At 34.6% G+C, this 20405-nt stretch overlaps 1 protein-coding gene across 3 annotated transcripts in view; it reads left to right on the forward strand.

The window, feature by feature from the left end:
- Positions 1-20405, forward strand: part of Cog6 (conserved oligomeric Golgi complex subunit 6) — a 158438-nt gene that overhangs the window by 101218 nt on the left and 36815 nt on the right. The window contains exons 2-3 of one of the 3 annotated variants that reach the window (XM_089102058.1): positions 9811-10085; positions 18004-18135. In XM_089102058.1, the coding sequence (XP_088958184.1) occupies positions 9811-10085; positions 18004-18135 (407 nt within the window). The remainder of the gene's footprint in view (positions 1-9810; positions 10086-18003; positions 18136-20405) is intronic. The other 2 variants (XM_089102059.1, XM_089102060.1) reach the window with 2 other exon arrangements.

Raw genomic sequence — 20405 nt, forward strand, 5'->3', positions numbered from 1 at the left:
ATTATATTGAAAAAAACAGTAAACAACTCCACTCAACATGTAACGGATAGACCTTCTAGGCTGGCTGCCAAAAAGGCAAGATTTGCTTTAAGAGCTTGTCTGTAAGGGTTTTCTTATTCCATTTGAATGAAATGAACTGTCTTTTTTCATTTCGCTTGATGTGTTGTGAAGTGTTATTTATGTTATTTGGGGGTTGTAGTCTTAGATGCCTTTATTCTCCCTTTATAGGGGAGATAAACTCTGGCCCTAAGGTAATTGAACTTTGGTAGCGTGCCTTAGGCTATGACCGAACTAATGAGGCGTACCGACTGAGTGTGTTCGAGAGGATAAAAATAGATCGTAGAGAGTTCGTCTAAAATACAATACTTTTATTCATTTATCAGATAATAAAATTGGATATATTCTGGCTACTGGGACTGGCTGTCCCAAGTAGCCCACAAGTCTCAAGAACACGACAATAAAATATAAATTAGACACTTACGATTATAAAGAAAGGTCCCAAAGTATTGCTAAAACAACGGACCACAGGTCAGTCCGGCATATAGTTAGTAAGAGACCTTTACTTCCGATAAAATGTATCTTTTATACATTTTTATCAACCACAACTTCCCACGTAAATGCTAGGAAGTGGTAATTTCTTAATTTCCCGTTAAACAGAGCTTAGCAGGATATGTTTTTTATCTTAATAAAAAGTGGTATTTCCAAACTTCATATTTGCGTCATATATATATTTACTAAATTAATGATTAACTAATATTAGGAAGCTTTACCACAATACTCCCCATTTAAAGAAGAATTTTCCAAATTCTCAATATTTTACCTTTAAAACAACTTAATGTCGTTTACAGCTATTATTCTGTCATCTTTTGGTCATTATGTGCATCTACCCTCAATGGGTTTCCTTAGGGTTATGTTTCTGGTCCAATATTGGCCATGTTCCTTTTTTTTTTTTTTTTTTTTTTTTTTTTTTTTTTTTTTTTTTTTTTTGTCGAAGGATTTCAATTTGAAATTCATCCTTGTTTCTCTTTTTCTCTGTCTCTAGGACAAACAATTACTCTTTTATCCTCTTCATATGCATCTTCTGTTTTACTTGACCCCCAGCGGCTTATACATAATATTAGTGGTTTTGCTTAAATTAGATTTATATTAGAATAGTTTTATGAATTTTTTTGAGTTTAAATTTAATTCCCATTAATAATTTAATTTATCTGTGTGATGTGGTTGATATACCGTATAATTTTTTTCGTTTTAGAAATGCCTTGGGTAAATCACATATAATTAAAAAATTATTATTGATTAAAAAATTTTCACATATATTTTTTTTTCAGCACAAAGCATTTTCACATATTTCCATACATAAGCCATTTGGCTATGTAGCACATATTCTAGGCCTAAATTAAGTTCTGTTTTTATCTCGCTTTCGATGATTTTGTAGTTCTGTAGTTTCCAAATATCAGTTGATCAAGTATAGTTTGGTTTCTGATGGTATTAGGATATCATTGAACTGGCTTTGAAATTTGCTACTTTCCAAAAATGCGTCAAAGAAATGATTGAGAAATGGGTCCAAAAGGATGTTATGAAAAATGTGATTTCCAAAAAAAAATTAGCTAAGGCTGTATCTAAAATAAATATTCACATTAGTATACATATAAAGCATATATTTTTACATATATAGTAGAATGAAACACTCAGCATTCGAAAGTTAATTACTTTAATTACTTTCTCCACTTTTTTTTTTATCACTCCAAAAATAATATCCCGCTTAAATTGAAACATATACCAAAAAAATTATTAATACTTTGACTCGAGGTCAAACATTATCATATAACATTACATCTCTAGTTAAAATTTAAAGTAAATTCAAACAGCGTATATATAAATAAGCATTGTATAATAACTTACACAATTATGTTAAGTAGCAAATATATTTTAAAGCATCAAGCATTCTTTTCTTTTTTTTTTTTTTTTTTTTAAACGTCGATTTTTCGCAAAACAACTTAAAAAGTGGTATAACTCTTTTTTTTCCTCCGTAAACACTTGAATTGCGAATTTATTTACATTAGTAACAAGTATTACTGTGACACAGTAATAAAATCGCTTCAAAACAATAATCGATTTCTCTTTTATTTTCATGTTCATGAAAACATAGTGACAATCGAATTGTCTGCGGTTGTAGATAAGTTTTTTTTTTTTTACGATAGATTATGGTTTTGCGCAGTCAGGATTTCTTATATCCTTCCCTCCCAGGTTTTGATGTTTCAAATTATTCCAAAATTTAAGACCCCCTATAAACAATCCCAGAACCACGATAGCAGTTATGAAATACCCCCAAGTATAGGCTAATAAGCCTTTATAGTAAGTGGTTCTTTCTATTTCTGTTTGGAAAATGGGATAATTTATGTTCAGATTTTTATTTAGATCTTCCAGGGTTGTAAGAAATCTGGGTGTTTCTCCTTTTTTTTTCCGGTATGGAGATATCATTTAATTTTTTTAACATGTTTTGTACTTTTTTAATTTTTTCATTATCTTGTTCTCCATTTGTTGCTTTAAAAAGGTTTATGTTGGGTATCGGTTTTATACCCCATTTGTCCATATTTATTTCCGTAATTTCCACCATTGGAGATGATATAATATTGTCTCTCTTGTCGTTAAACGACAGGAGAGGGGAATATTAATTTGCCCCATCCCTTCTATTCGTATATCTCTTGTATTCTTTAACCCAGAAGAATTTTTGCATCTCAACTGTGCCATATAGGGTTGTGGAACGCTGAATATGAAATCATTTTCACTAATTTTTTTCCATAGCTCCAGATTAATTGCGCTTACTATATCAACATAACATTCTTTTGGTAGGGGGTCTGAGTGATCCACCTCCTCCCAAAGCTTAATAGCACAGATTTTCCTTGCGCGTAGATGCGATATAGTTCCTAAGTTGCAAAAGGAAAGTTTATCGTTTTGACATTTGATTATTTCCTGTTGCTCTGGTATCCTATATTTTAAGTTGGAAATGGCTATATATGGGGGCAAATTATTTATTTTAATCCAGCTTGTGGTGTTCGTCAATCTTGTAGGGAAATTATCTGTTTGGAACAGCGCGTATTCTTAATTTTTAACTAGGGGCACCTTTAAAAATATCCATAACTCCACTTGCTTAATCTGCAATTAGTTTTCTGCCATGCTATAAAAGTATAGAATATTCTCAAAATTTGGCTCTAGTCCTAATTTCAATTGATAAGGTAAATGACTTTCTATGGTTTTGAGTACTTTTATTAGTTTAGCCGGACGGAGGAGACATCCTGGTAAATTTTTTGTAAAAAGTGGTTGAAACACCAGCTTCAATGTACTATAGTCATGAGAGCTGTCAATTATGACAATATATACGATCGGTGGAGAAATATGAAGAGTTCTATATTCTAGTGTTACAATATGGTTTCATCCTCTTCGTGTTTGAGTTATGAATAATGAATTGCTTATCTCCGTTTTAAAAATGGAAAGCGTATTGATTGTTTGATTAAATTTTTCTTAGATGTTGGATAACATGGCTTCGGGATGTTTTAGGATTGTTAATTGTTTGTTTAAAGAGTGTAGAAGATTTTGATTTGTTATTTCGACTTTCCCTATTCGTTTTTCAGCTTCCTTCCACGTAGTCTCAGATACGGTACCGAATATATATTCTGAGATTTCCCCTACAATACCGATTAGGCTTCTTTTCTTTCTGGCCAATGTATTGTCTGTTTCGCTTTTGTTTTGTTTTTGGAGCGTAATTATCATTCTTTTTATATCTTCTAGAACCCCACTGATTTGGTTGTTCAGTACTTTGAACAACAAGGTTGCCTGCGTTTGAAATAATGATGCTTTTATTTCTTTTTCTATTACCTGCAGGGATGTGAAAAGAGGCTGTTTAAAAGTTTTTTTCTAATTCTCTTCTTGTCATTTCCAGATTATTTGCAAGTATCGTTACTTGGCCCTGGAGGGTATGTAAGGCTGAAGCATCACACCTAATCGCGACTTGACAGTAGCCTTCCAGGGGTTTCACTGTATTCATTCTGCCAAATGATACTCCTTTTATAACCCTAAATTCGGCCGCAATAAGCTGGAGAAGATTAAAAACGCAAATTATTGTCCAATTTCTCATCTGTAATAAATATTCCATATATCGATCATATATAAACACTAAAAACAAAAAAAAACTAAAAATATTTTTTTGAACGTGTTGAAAGTCAACGCGTAATTCCTGCGTATTCTGCATATTCTTGGATCATTTGCAATTGCCTTGGCGTTATCGTTAATTCTTGTAATTCAGTTACTTCCCTTCTGACATTTTGTATTTTACTCTTTTGATAAATAATCCAAACTGTTATAAGTGTAAATAGACTTACACATACTGTGCCCATGATGCACCCTACTAAAAATAATTCATTAAATTGAATGCTTTCTTCCCTTATTACTCTCAGTGTAACTTCTGTTTGACTGAGGGCTATTTCTTGCTCTTGTTTTATATCTTTCATCATTTGGGCCCAACTAATAGGCTCTTTAAAATTCTTTTTCCAAATTTCTACTAGATGTTTACTACCTTCTTTGAAAAACAATTCTAATTTGCCTGGTAAAATTGTTTTAATTTTTAATGGCGTTAATTTATTATTGTTTTCTTCTGATCTTAGTCTATTTTCTCTTTTAAGTATGAAATTTTTATCTTTGTGCCATAGATTACATTCTGACATTGTCGATATAATTAGTGGAAAATTTGGTATTTCTCTGTCTTGAACACAAGTTCCCTCTAGCGTAACATTATTTGAAACCAATACTTCTGATGCGCTTACTTTTATAATTCCTTCAGTTGTTGCCGAAGGTTTAGAAACTTCCCAATGGCATGTTTTTTTAATGCCTTGTTGATTTTCTAAAATTATGTTTTCCCAACAATTTAAACTATTTCCATTTTGTGTTATTTTTAGTCCTTTTTTTGTCAGTTCTAGTTTAAAAATACCATTTTCTAAAACGTCCATGATCCAAATTTTTTCTAGAGAAATTATTCTTTCTGTGTTATTTTCTACTAGTACGTACGCTGAAGTTGATGTCATGGTGATTACTACTCCCTGTAGGCCCCCTGTTGCCATTGGAAAAGTTTGATACATGGTAAATACGCTATTTTTCTGAACTAGGGGTATTTTCACGTTTATTCTGAGGTTTCCCGCTAATATAAAATAAGAAGCTTTTAATAGCTTAGCATACCAGCTTAAAGGGTCTATCGGGACTAACTCCGAAGGTAATTCATAGTATCCGTCCTTTAATACAAAATATTGTATGTCTTGCAAGATCTTTTTTAACTACTTTGCAGGCAACAGAAGTTTCGGACTTTGTCCTAACCGTAATTACCCTAACGCACTCTGAACTTCTATTGTATAATCGCTTAAAATTTTTAGATATGTCATTAGCTTTAGCATACTTGTGGCTAAATATTCTCCATATAGCAACTTATCTTCTTTACTTCCATTTATCAATAAATCCTCTATTTTATTAAATATATTATAAATTTCCCCGAGAGTCCAATTTAAACTGGAGATTTTTTCATTCTGAGCTAGACATAACGTTTTTTTGTCTTTTTCGATATGAAAATATTTTTTGCTCGAAATTTTTGTCTTTTCTTCCTCCGGGATATTGGCATGTATTATTTTCAAATGATATTTTTGTATATCTTCAAAAGCGATATTCGTTTTATTTTGTTCTTCTGTTAGTGATTCAACATTAACATTTGTGCGGTGTTTCGTCACATGCATTATTGCTTCTACTTGTCTGATTATTGCGTGCAATTTTGCAAGCACCGATTGCTCAAAGCTATGGGATATATTTGCAATTCTTTCATATCTGGTTTTTCGCGAAATTATTTTATGCCCTAGAATTTTATATATTCACGTATAAATAGATTTATTTATTCATGATTTTTTTTCCGCTGATTTTTGACCTTTTTTTTTTTTTTTTTTAATTTTGCCTCGCAATTGATAATTTTTCTTTATTAAAAAAAATGTACGTTTTTCTTTACCTGATTCCCACCAATTTGTGTGGTTTTCGTAGCAGACATAAATTCCATGTCTGCGATATTTTACCAAAAATTTGTTCCTATGTCGAGCCAAAAGTTGCTCAGAGATAGGGTTTATCTTTTTGTGGCTTCCCTATAATTTTTGTGGCTTTTCACTAATGGAAAGCACCAATCACTAATGCTTTCTTCAATTATACCCTGATCTTCCATTTCTTTTATTTGGCTTTCTAGCCATGGCTTTAAATGATAAGGTGTTTTATACGGTGACTTTTTGATTGGAGGGCCCTCTGTTGATATCTTGTAGGTGATTAAGTGATATAATCCGTAATCTGATTTTTATCGTTCAATATTCCATTTAAAATCCCAAAGAATATTGTCTACCCTGGTTTTTACGTTTTCCGATAAATTCTTTACGTCAGATTGTTGCAAAAATTCCGCTCTCGTGATTGCATACTCATCTTCGGGTTTTAGTTTTAATAACGAGAAATGTTTGTGGCTAGAAGGGAAGTTTACTCTTAATTCTGGACTGCTTAGAGATTTTATTTCTGAATTTGAAATCTTTTCTAATGATCTAAGTTCTACCTGGCTCAGTTTTATTTTATCATTACTTAAATTTGATAGTTTTAAGTATGTTATACCCTTTTCAATTTTTATAACCAGATTTTCCACGAAAATCATTGGGTATTCTTTTATGGTGTACCCCCCTATCACGGCATCCATCGTTTTAACCTTTTCATCATTTTCATTTAATGTAGCTAGAACTTGAGCTGTCGTTCCCCCTTCTATTGTATTTTTTCCGCTTATTTTTAGGTTATAATTCGAATCTTCACTTTCTTTATTTGTTGTTACGCAAATTTGCCTATTATTTTCATTTGCCTGGTTTATTGTGATTGTATTGGATATAGGCTCCCATACAATCACATATTTTCTGATGGCATCTACTCCTAGAATACAAGGAAATGGTAACTGCTTGCATATTATTACTGTTACTGTTATTTCTTTATCCCCTGCACTAAATTTTAGCGGACATTCTCCCAAAATTGTCAGCTTGTACCCTGTCACTGATGTCAGGGTATTTTGGCATCTGCTCACTCGATTTTTAACACTAGGAGGAAATCTATTAAAGACTTCGTCTCGAATTAATGATTTAGATGCGCCTGTATCTAGTAAACATGGTAAATTTTGAAAACACTCAATTTTAAAACAACGCAGAATCGGTAGATTATTATTATTCGCATTTGTATCACAACATTCTAAACTATATAGGGGTGTTTTTAAGAAAACAGCTCTGTCGACCCATACAGACTGGATTCTTTGTTTAAATGCCCACTCTTTGGCAAAAAACTTATGAGATTATCCCAGTCATCTTCAGCGCTGCTATTTTGACCTTGAGTCTTATTAACTGTTTGCCTTCTAGGCCTAAATTCGGGAATATTGTTAGGTGTTTGCCAATTATTATTTGTTCCCTGTCTTCCTAAATTTCTGTCCCCTTGCGTTCTGAATTGGTGTCTTGTCTTTTACGTCTGACCTTCTTTGCGTATTCTATGCCAGCAATCTGCTGCATAGTGGTTTGGTTTGTTACAATAATAGTAATAAAATTTTCTCTTAATCTGTTTGTTTATTTCCTGGTTATTTCTAAATATTTTTGATCTATCCTTGTTGGTTCCCCAACTATCTGTCTTTGGTGGGGGAGGGTGTCCATATTTTCTATACTTATTAGCTGCTAATCTTTCAAGGTCGTGTAACTTGTCAGCTATTTCCCTAGACGGCAACCTTCGGCCTCCATCGCGCCTTTTTGGTTCACGATTTGGCTCTTCAAAGTTCACCCTTTTCTGTCCTCTTTCATATTTTATATTTTCTTGGGCTCCTGTGTTATTTATTGACATTTGGTCAAACTTTTTCATAGCCTCGTCAATTTTTACCTCTGTTTCGACTAGTATTATAGCCTGCTCTAAATTTTCAGGTTTCCGCGATAATATTAGTCTTAATAACTTTTTCGGTAATCCATGGATACAATTATGTAGTTGTACTTTTTGTACTGTCTAGGCACTTCCGCCTTTCTCTAATTGCAAACACACGGATCTTCAAATTGTGTCGGCATATTCTCTGATATTAGTTGAGGTATTGAATGTCACTACCTCTTTTCTTAGCTTCTCTGAGATGCTTGTCTCAATGAATCTTGTTTTAAAAGATTCAATTCGAGTACTGATGTCCTTGGGCTCTTTTTCCTTAATTGCCTCAAAATGTTTAAGGGCGCTTCCCTTTAATCTGGCTGCAACGCATTTCTCTTTGACCTTATCGTCAAACAATTCTGTTAGTTCGTCGAAAATTTTTAATTTTTCGATAAACTCATCTACATCTGAATTTCCCGCGTATTCTGGTATAATTTTTGCAATTTTCAGCACTGTTGATAGGGAGGTCATTTTTTTCTCTGGTAATGCCATTTTATTTCAATTTACTATTTATCTAGCCTTCTCGACACAGTTTTTCTAGTAGCCACTTGTTGTTATAAAGTTTTATTTATTTTGTTTGGGGGTTTTAGTCGTAGATGCCTTTTATTCTCCCTTTATAGGGGAGATATACTTTGGCTCTAAGGTAATTGAACTTTGGTAGCGTGCCTTAGGCTATGACCGAACTAATGAGGCGTACCGACTGAGTATGTTCGAGAGGCTAAAAATAGATCGTAGAGAGTTCGTCTAAAATACAATACTTTTATTCATTTATCAGATAATAAAATTGGATATATTCTGGCTACTGGGCCTGGCTGTCCCAAGTACCCCACAACTCTCAAGAAAACGACAATTAAATATAAATTAGACACTTACGATTATAAAGAAAGGTCCCAAAGTATTGCTAAAACAACGGACCACAGGTCAGTCCGGCATATCGTTACTAAGAGATTTTTCCTTCCGATAAAATGTATCTTTTATACATTTTCATCAACCACACCTTCCCACGTAAATGCTAGGAAGTGGTAATTTCTTAATTTCCCGTTAAACAGAGCTTAGCAGGATATGTTTTTTATCTTAATAAAAAGTGGTATTTCCAAACTTCATATTTGCGTCATATATATTTTTACTAAATTAATAATTAACTAATATTAGGAAGCTTTACCACAGATGTACCAGTCCTGGTTGAACTTCCTTGAAGTAATGATGCTAGGACTGTTTTGAAAAATCTGTTTTAGTTTTTACGATTGAATTTTAATGTGAGTATCTTTTGTATTGTTTTTTTCTTCATTTGTTTTGCTGAGGACGGATCTTGGATATAGGGTCGAAATATTCATTTAAAGTTGCGTTCCACTGTCTTATATAAAAAATTGGCCTATTGTTCTACTTATTGTTTGTGATGGAAAGGAAGTGTGGTCTTCGTTACTATTTACTAATATATGTTTCTTTTAACTTTAATATCTGTTTTTTAAAATGTAATTGGGGTACAAGGGGAATGACTTCCCAGCTCATATATCTATTAATTTCTGTTCGTTTGAGTTGAAAATAAGTTTTATTTTAGGTACATTAAAAGTTCGTTATTGGTCTCATTTTAGGTCTAATATCTATTCCTTTTAACTTTTAGTATATTGTTCATTATAATTACCGTTTCTTTCTTCTTTTTTTTTGCTCTGTTGAAGACATAGCTTTGGTTAAAAAAAAGGCCTTTTTTATTTAATAATTGTGAAGCAATACACTGAGAACGCCTAGGAGATGTGATACTACCCTCTCTGCAGTTATACACTAGCTTTATTGGTAAATTATTCATTTTTCATGTATATATTTTAGGACCTGCTTGAGGCTCTTGAAGAAGTCTCTAATCTCTTCAATGAAAATACTATAAGTGAACGACGACACCTTCGGGGGAAATTAGAAAAGGCTTCTTTAGATGTTCAAAAACAGCTTTTAGAGTCACTGGAGAATGTTATAGATGCCGTTGATGATGTTTACATTGACGTAAAAACGCTTCATGATTCTTGCGTTTCCTTAAAAGATCAACTGTATTCTGTGAAAGCTAGTTCAAAACCGTTTTTTATTCAGGCTCAGAAATTGAAAACAGAAAGGTAACTAGCATTATTTCGTATTTTGCTACGATTTTGACTTAACGCGGTGTTATTTTCATGAACGGACTGTAGAAAAGTAGCAATTAACTTGTAATCGGAGAAGTTCGTCAAGAAGAGCCTGATGCTTTAAAAAACATAAAATATGATCTTTTGAGAACGATTTTTTACAAAAATTGGGGAATCTGTATTTTTAAAAAGTTTGCTCGCCTTTCTCTTTCACAGATATGATTGTTTGTGACTGTTGATTTTCAGGGGGTTTCCTTTTTTTCACTTCAAGATATTCTATTACACCCATGAAACTAGTCTTTCTTTTTTAATAGTTGGCTGTACTGAATTTCTGAAGAGTTTTCTCTGTTGTGTTGACGATGGTCTATAGTATTAAAAATAATGAATGGAAAGTGTGTGCTATTATGTAACCGTGGAAAATTGTAAAATTTGGGTGTGTCACTTAGTCAAGAACTACCCTTAATATGAAAATAACAGTTTTTTGAATAAATGAAAAAAGACTGTCTCCTTAAAAATATTTTTGGAAGGGATATTTACCCAACCCCTCCACGGAAAAAGGATGTTAGGATTTTGAAGATAATTCCACAGCCATGTATAATTCAAAAATAAGCAGCTTATTTTCTGACTATTTTCATGAGTTCGTCCCTACCACATAACAATTCCCATATACTTCCCTAACCACTGTTTATCCTTTTGTAAAGATTATAACTAAGGGGAGCCGATGTTTATTACCCCTGGAAAATACCCCCCCCCCCTGCGGAAAATACCCCCTTCGGGAAATACCCCGGGAGAATTCCCCCTTCCGTGGAAATCTCCCCTCTCCGATAGTTCCCCCCTCCATGGAAAATTCCCCCATGCGCAAAATTGAGCAGCCAAAGAGAAAGTATAAACTAGGTACCTCAAATTGTCAATCAGATGTCCTAAGGGGAAACAAAAGGATTTTGCCCGCAGGATAGGAGCTGGCTGGTCTCCAATCACTTTCAACTTACAAGAAAAGAACTAGAACTCTCAAAAAATGTCCATATGTTTCCGAGTAACAAATACTATCTGTAAGCAATGGACAAATTGCAAAACTTAAAGGCTGCTGTTCTTTCCCTAAGGACTCAGAGGGGTTTAGTCATCCCGAGAGTTGTATTTATTGGACCTTCAAGTATGATGAACCAAATTGCTATCTCAAAATTTCATTCGGATGTCTTTGGGGGGCAGGAGAAGGGGGCTAGTTGCCCTCCATTCTGTTTCGTCACTTAAAAAGGCACTTAAACTTTAAATTTTTGTTCGAATGAGCCCTCTCTAGATATTCTAGGACCCTTGGTTGATCATCCCTGGGGGGAGGAAAAAAACACATATCCACGGTCTTTAAATAACGACGAAGACCACATTGCCTTTCTATCATAAAAACAAAAAACTTGGGGAAAAAACTTTTTTAATTTTTCAGTTTCAGTTTAAAGATCTCATTTTATTGTAAGTTTTATTTAATTTATATACATTGTTTGCTGTGGACTCCTCTTGGATAAAGAACCGAAATATTTTAAAGTTCTAAACAAATTTCATTGTCTTAGGTAAATTCTCTGTCGTCTTACTTGCTGTTGTTTTTACCATTCTTTGGCAAAAAATACACAATTTCAAACATTTGTATATAAGAGTTTTAAATCTCTACAATTGGGTTCTCTGATTGTTTTGTAGTTAGGGAGGGCGGCAGATGCCTCAAAGGATACATTTTAATGGCTAAACATCCCAACTCTCGTTGAACCTTCAGATAAATACAGAATTAGTTCTAAGGGAGAGACGTGGAGAGGGTGGAGGTCGAAAATGATATAGCCTACAATGCCGAGGGCCGTATACAGGACTTTCGTTTTTTTTTTGGGGGGGGGGAGGGGGTTACAAAAAAAACTGTAAAAAAACACATCAAAAATGTGTTTTTATGCATTTTTATTACGTTTTTACAAGTCAGACAAACACATCCACCCCTCATTGAGCCTTCAGGTAAATACAGAATTAGTTCTAAGAAGGGGCGGTCGGGAGAGTGAGAGTTAGAAATTGAGATTTAATCCCTCTTGATTTCTGGGAATATTTCTGGTCTGCGCTGTTCTTATGAAAATAAAGAGTAACATTAAAGCCCAAACTGAGCAGAATTTATTCCGTATAGGGGGGGGGGAACTGCCCCTTCCTCACCCCCACCTCCGCCTCATTGTCGTATAAGCTTCGTAGGATGCTCATTCGATCAGAAATTGAAAGTTCTAGTCCTTTTCTTATAAGACGACAGTGTTGGGAGACCAACCATCCCCTGTTCTAAAATTGTTTTTGATATTGGGTCCTTTTGTTACCTTAGGACATCTGATCGACATACTGAGGTACCTATTTTGTACTTTCTCTTTGGCTGCTCAATTTCGCGCGTGGGGAATTTTCCGAGGGGGTAATAATCAGGGGTGGTGTTTTTTCGAGGGGGAGGGGCGGGGTAAATGCCTAGACCCATAACTAAATATGCATACTTTAGTTAGGTTTTTGCCTTTGTAGGTATATACTATGATAAGAAACTGGATAAAACAAAGCACTTAGACTTAGAGCCGTTTTCTTTGGAGATCTGGGTTGTTTTTAGGAGACTCAAGCAAATCAGCTTTTTCACAGGCTGAGAAGTATTTCCTGCCATTTCTTTTTAGTTTCATTGTATATTCAACGTCAGTTTTGCAATTATAGCAAAGCACTGTAAAGAGGGAGTAAGAGACAGGGCAAGGTTGCCAAAGATAATGGGTACCTTACATTCTAAAATAACCAGCCAACCAGTTAGGATAAAGACTACATTCTATGGTTTTCACATTATGTACCTTTTTGCTCTATGATTATTCATGGCTCATTTGAGTTATTTATCCAAAATGACCAAGCTTCAAATAGTAGAAATTTATCGTATTAATAAATTAAGCTGCCATGTTAAATAAAGTGAAGTTTTCCTTATTAAAAGCTTTCGAACCACAAAAATGTAATTATTTCATTGTAGAAAAAGCACTCAGCAGTACTACTGCTGCCACAAACGTTCCCACTGCATTCTTGACGATCATCCAATCTTTCCATTGAATATTTTTTAGTAGAAAGATGGTCAGGCTACAAGTTTTTTAATTGAAATTTGGTAAGGATTCTTGGTCTGTATAATTGGAGGTCCCAAAATGAAACTCTGAGCACCCCCTCTCCTTCCCATGAAACTTTTTGACGCACATAGCCTATAGACCTGTTATACCTCTTTCACCACATAATTCAGGAACCAGGTAGGAAATGATTCTGAATGACTACATGTTTAATATAAAAATTATGTGTCCTTACCACTGTAATTGTTGTATCAGTAAATTCAGGCCTTGTTTTGGACTGCAGTTTCCAACACGGGTTGGTTCCCAGCCCTGCAAGATGTGTTTTCATAACTCTGGGTTCAACGCCAATCTGCTACGAACTGTTTATGGCTGCTGCGGTCTCTCTCGTGTTCGACCCCGGTTTGTTGAATCTGGAACTCTCCAAGATACCGAGTTCAAACTCTGGGTGCCGCAATTCTTGGTGCTCGGGATCGAAAACTGAACTGCAAATGTGAAACTGAACTAAAAAAGGGATGGAAATTAATAAAGAGGTATTTAAAAAAATAACTAAAAATTAATGAATATCTGAAGTGTCATGTGCTAGAAAGCACCTTTACATTTCTTGGTCCAATATTAACTGTTGTAAGAGAGTCTATGGACTATGATCAAGTTCTTACATTCCTTCGATACCCAATAAAAATCTTTAATTGTTGAACAGTAGTTCATGTCATGCAGGTTTAAAAATCATGCTCTACTCATAGCCTTCCCAGCTTTTAGTGTTTTCAGTAGAGAGGGTTCCAATTCTATATTTCAGCTGTACAAACAGCTAAGCCTGACATTAGCCTTAAGTTGGGGATTGAAATTTGAGGAGTTCTAGCTTTACAGAAAGTACCTAAACCATAAAAAAAATTATGGCTTCATGAAGCTACTACTCTTACTTCAAATACACCTTGTTGATGGAGTAAGTCTGCCATTACTACTTGACAGTGACTGCTACTGCTATCATGACTACTTTTACCCCTACTGCTCGTGCAATAAATTTCATTCAGTTTACTTTAATTTTTCATAAAATTAAATCAGCACATTACTGCACACTCACAGTCGACATACAAAAGAAGAGTAAAATTAAATCCCTGATAATTTTTGGCTCTAGGAATAACTCAGTTGAGGAAACAGAGAAAAGAACAAAAATTAAAAAAAAAGACACTTGAAACATTCTTTCACTTTCTTAAGTGCAGGAATCATTAGATCCCATTAAATAAAGTCGCTTAACGTAATTTGCTTTTACAAATATTCATCTATTCCGTAGGAGATGGAATTAGGAAATGGTCCGGTCATTAAATATAAATAAGCAAAACAATAAACATTTAACAATGACCAAGGAAATCCGGACTTTCAAGCGTAAAAACCTAGCTTAAATTTTCCTGGCAAGGAATTTATATAAATTTGGGTTAAGCGAATTTGAGTATTAACTTCCGTCTCAAAATCTTCTGGTAGAAGATTCCAAATCTGGGTACATATGCCAACAACCGAGAAACAGACTGATCAGTTAGTGGAAAGGAAAAAATCAATAGTTCCCTTTTCTCTTGCCTTCCTTTGTGTGTTTCTGTCTGTGAAAGCAGTTTTGAAAACATGGTGGTAGTAACTTTGACTTACCTGTCGCCTACCGGGCAACGCTCATCGTATGGACTGACGTCAGCCTCCTCCATCCACTTTGGTCCATTGCGAATGAATGTTTTTCATCAGGGTTGATGCTCACCAGCACCAAAAAATTGGACAAGATGTCGGACCGGCACTTCTGCGGTCGGCTGCGAGGCAGTTTCCAAAAAGCTGCAAAAGATGAAATTCTTAGATGATCTTTGCGGGTAGTTGTGGCGGAATTCTAATCATTTGTCCAAACCAACGTAAGGTTCGTTCGGCTATTTGGGTAGAAAACTGAGATCGATTGGTGAGGAGCAACCTTTTTTCCTGACAAGTTAAACAATCGCAGACCTTCGATCCTTCCTTGCCGTTGTAACTGAAAACGTCTATCAATTTAAGAATTGCGGCTGATGATTGCCACATCTCAACTTTGTAAAGTATTAAAAAGCCGACGAGGGTGTTGGAAATCTGTAGTTTTGTTGTACAGCTGATGTTAGGTTTTCCCCCAAAAGTAACCGTTCAGCCTGCCCATGGCAGAAGAGGCCTTTAATATTCTCGCGTGCTGCTGAGAGATAAGTGAACCATCAGAAGAAATTATGCATCCCAAGTAGGTAAAATTTGGAACAACTTCAATGCTAGTGGTGTTGTCCAGGTTGTGCGAAGAGTCGTCAGTTCCAGAGGATGGGTCAATAGACATGATTTTGTTTTATTCCAGTCTATCTGAAGACCAACGCAGCATGAAAGTTTTCAAAGGCAATAATTGGTTTTGTCAGCACTCCTTGGCCTCTTTTACTGTTTGTCGAATCGTGAAAATCTGGTCAATGTTTGAGCGGTCTGACATAAACCTAGCTTGCTCTAGTCACCGAATTATGTGAATAATCGACCTAGCAGAAACACTAAAAAAAAATTCAATGACAGGTAGCAGGGTTATTCCCGGGTAGTTAAGTGCAGTCACTTACTGAGTGCTTGCTCTTCCATAATGGGATGATAACATCCTCCCGCCATTTTTCGCGAATGTTCTCTTTTGACCAAATTATAAAGAACTGGGTGTGCCATGAGTGTTGTAGGCTCGGCTTATTTTAGTGGCTCTGGGCTTAACTAAGCCAAGCAAAGAATTTCATAAGCAAAGAGCTGAGGAATTTATAAGCAAAAGCTAAGCAAAACAGCACATAAAAGTTGTCAAGTGACAGTAGTGGATCAACTTCTCGTGTTAGATGTAACGCTGTCTTACTCAGTCTATCAACAACAGGTCTATCCGTTGTATATGATAAGATCCAGACCAGTGAACAGTAACTTATGTGTGACTGAATAAGCAGAAAATACGGAAGTGGGAAAATTATTCATCTTTTTAAACATTCCAAGCTTTTTGTGAAATCTCCGGTCCAATCATTGCTTTATTATATTTAATGATTAACTTTGTCTTTGTAGAGAGTCAAATATTTAGCATACTAATCTTCTGATTTCGTTATGATTCCTCTGGAAGTCGTTATTCTTAAAAAAAAAAGATATAATTTCCCAGCTGTATAAAATGCCAATGAGATTTGCGAATATAAATTCATGATTTGTTAGCCTCTATCCAATTATAGATTTGTTCTATTGTCATTTTTAGCCACTCTATAAATTAATCCATTTTCCCATCTGCTTGAGCAAATGCTGCATTATCTGCAAATTGTTGAACTAAATCACCATCGCTCACTGCGGAAATTTTTAGATCATGGATAGCAACCCTGCCTCGATGGTCTTTTTAGGACAAATTGGAGGCAATTAATGTTAAATATGAATAAAATAGCCCCAGGATAGAACCCTACAGGGCACCACAAATTAGCTTTTTGACACTTAATTCATCTTCACCAATTACAATTTTTTTATAAATGTAGCCTTTAAACCATGACAAAGAAACTCTACCTCTTAGATGACCCAATTAACAAGCAAAAGATCAAGAGCCATGAAAATCGAACGCTTTCATTAATGTTTTGTGTTAAAAAGAAGATTTTCAAATTTAAATATCTATACAAGCAATGAGATTTTTTAATTGAATAAGACTTTTTTCTTAGAAAATTCTCAGAAGAATATGAGACTTGGAATAGATAACCACACGAGGAGGCCAATAAAAGCAAAAGAAAAAGACAACTGTTTCGAACTGATGTTTGCGGTCCTTCTATAGGGTCCAAATAGTTTTGCAAAGAGAAAACTTTACAGAGCTAATGAATAAAGGACTAAAAAATCTTATGTGAAATGCTCAACAGAGCTGTTAAATAAACTAAAGACGTGAATATCATCAACAGGTCCATAATTGATGAAGCTGATGCGGTTTAATGCGCAGAAACCGTAATGCAAAGAAATATGTACATTTTTGTTACGTTTTTACGAGTTAGACAAATATTTTGAGGGGGGTTCAAACCCCTAACCCCCCTTCTGGATACGGCCATGTATGAGTAAGTAGGACTTGGGATTTAAAATCGATATTCAAAGGATTTTGTAAAATTATGGGTAAGAAAAATTATATATGGGGAATGTCTTGGCCTGGGTACAAAATGACACATATATTTGTCCAGTGTGTGGTAAATTAGGAGATTTTGAGTATTTTCTTCTTATCCTGATGTTTGGGAAGCAATGGTATTTTGGGGTGGAAACTGGTGAATGGGATTGGATGAAAAAAAAGTATGAGCAGGAACAGCCATATTGATATTAGTAATGCTGATAAGTACGTGTGGCTCAGTATGCAACAGGGGGAGGACTGTGTTCCTTATTGATTATTTTGGTATGTATACGAATGAAAGTTATGGTGATTTGTCCATTTGTTTCTTGTCTGAATATTGTTTCCTGTCGGAAAGGTAGTTACTATTCAAGGTTCAAGGTTTTAATCTTCAAAATAAAGCAGAACTAAATATATAAACTTGCCCGGCAGCGAGGACAAGTTCTATTAAGTTTTAAACGATGGCTGAGGTTGTTTTGTCTTTTTAAATATGATATGCTATACTGTCCTTTTTTATAGAAATTTGACTCTAGCCTCCTTTGAAACAGCCTCAACCTGAAACACTCAGGTTTGCGAAGTGATCAAACTTCATACATTAAGAAGCAGCGGATTTTTTTAGCCAGAAAGTGAAAGAGTTGTTTCTCTGACAACATAGCTTTTTGGATTATCCCATCACATGTGTTTATGTTGAATCACGTTTATAGTTTTCTGTGCTCAAAAGCTACTTTATTTGTTTCAGAACAAGAATTCATGAAAATGAATTAGAATTGGCCAATTTATTAAATAAATATCAGCTTGATGAAAAGGAATCGAACATATTGCTTAGTAAGGACTACCCGTTTAATCAAAGCCTTACCCTTGATTTTTTCAAGTAAGTATAAACAGACTTTACGCTGAACGTTTTGCTCGTTGCAACTTGAACTAGCATTATTGGGCTCCCATAACCTTCCTCTTTTTCTCTTCATATTTTCTTTTATTTGTTAGAAAATCCAAAAGCATGAAAAGGACGGAGCAATTCACTAAATAAACACAAAAGTAAAAGGGAACATTAGCAAAATGACAATAACAATAGCATAAAAGGGTAGCCTAATACAAGAGAAAAAAACTGACTACTCAATTGTATGCGAGAGTGCGTGTTAAAGACTGCGACTGTTGATGTAAAGAGGCTCCGATAGGGAGACCTAGAAATGAGATATGATCAGCTTTCTTAATAACAGAGGGGGCTAAGGGTTGTAGCCTGTGATGAGTAATCGTCATGGCAGTTAAAAAGTACAGTTTTATTTTTAATTGAAAAAAAGAAAAGTATTGCTGATTTTTCGGAATTGAGCAAGAGACCGAAATTACTATATTCATCCGAAAGGACGGAGAAAATTCCGGAAATGCGTGACTTGGGTTGAGAGTATAATTAGTTTTTGGGACAAAAGTTGATGCCAGGAAGAATAGAAGATATGGGGCATTATGTTTGCGGGTCCAAAGCATAATTCTTAAACAGGGTAGGAGAAGTCCCAGTGTTCTGCTTAACTCCTTTGCAAAAACTCCTGACTCCTGGCACCTCTAAAAAATGATTATGAAACATTCTATGTTGCTCACCCTTTTATGTAAAGGAATCTGGGAATTAAAAGTTTGTTTTACATCTTATCCTTTTGGAGTTAATTGAGAACCAAAAGTACTGACATTAATCTTTGCATTTGCAGCTATTGATAAAGCATCTGCTTACCCAACATGTTATTGAGACCAAAATTTTGTTGGAAGGGGTATAACATTTTCCCTCCTACTCATCAGTAAAAGACATATAGATAGATAGATAGATAGATATTTATTGCAATAAAAGCCACTTTGGGCCATGGCAAAAAAAGGAAAATCACACAAAATAATAACATGATTATAACACTCATAGCAAAGTATGGTAGCCTACATAACAATAACAACGCAAAATTACAAAACATTACAAAAACATAATAAAGCACACGATACCATTAAACTAACATAAATAGATAGATGTATGTTACATCTATCAAGGGCCATGACTACAAAAATAACAAACAAGAAAACAACATGTCCCTATGTATTTCATGTGTGTCCCTTGTGTGTCCCTTTAAGTATTTCATTGACGAAAATGATAACTGATGCGCATAGATAAAGAAAAGAAAATGACAAAAGATACGACTTTACGAAAAAAAATACTAAAAAAATTAAACATTGCCACGGGTACCAGCTTTCTCGCTGCTCAGATTTGCTTCTACCTCCTGCAGCTTTTTCGCCTCATGTAACCAGTCCTCTTCAGCTGATTAAACAGTACGCGTCCACAGGGAAACACGGAAAAGATATTGAGTAAACTTATTATACATTTTCTTTATCTTGGAAAAATCCAAAAATTTATAACAAACAGGTGCTAAAAACGAAACGTAAGCACATTAACGTAAATTTTTGGAAGGACAGCTCTGTTTCAATATATTCAGAAGAACTTAAATTTCGTGGCTGTTTTGTTTCTCGAAAACGAAAAGTACCACTACCAAATACCTTAGATGAAAAAAGTTGCAGATCGGACTGTATAAAAATTTGGGTCTGAAAATGCTTTGGCGTTGAGCCAAAAGTTTGAATTTATAGCATAGATAATTTCGGAGACCACACTGCCTTTCCATGACGATAAAAATAAAAGTTCAAAATAGGGATAAGATCCTTTTTAATAGAAATTGTATAAAAATTCACAAAAAATACAAGATATTTCGTTCACATACTACTGATGACGGTCACTGTATATGTTTTACTACTGATGACGGTCACTGTATATGTGACCGAAATATCTGGTATTTTTTGTGAATTTTCTATGCACTGTCTATTAAAAAGGATTTTATACCAATTTTGAACTTTTATTTTATTGAATTTATAGCAGAATCTTGACATGTGAATGTGAAAATAAAGGTGAAACCAAGAGGAAGATGAATGTGACATTTTCAATTAGAATTCGGTTTTTTCGTTGGTATTCCGTAGCTACGTTCTTTTGTCTGTCGACAGACATGAAATTCCGTAGATCTATGGGAAACCTCCATAGAAGTAGACTTCCATCTCTACTTTCGGAGTGGTAGTTAATCTTGATAAATCGTATGTATCAGAGGCAACGCTATAGCGTTGCCTACAGTA

The sequence above is a fragment of the Artemia sp. Qi Xiang Cuo genome, chromosome 16 (genome assembly GCF_049724085.1).
Source record: "Artemia sp. Qi Xiang Cuo chromosome 16, ASM4972408v1, whole genome shotgun sequence".
NCBI classification, from domain to species: domain Eukaryota; kingdom Metazoa; phylum Arthropoda; class Branchiopoda; order Anostraca; family Artemiidae; genus Artemia; species Artemia sp. Qi Xiang Cuo.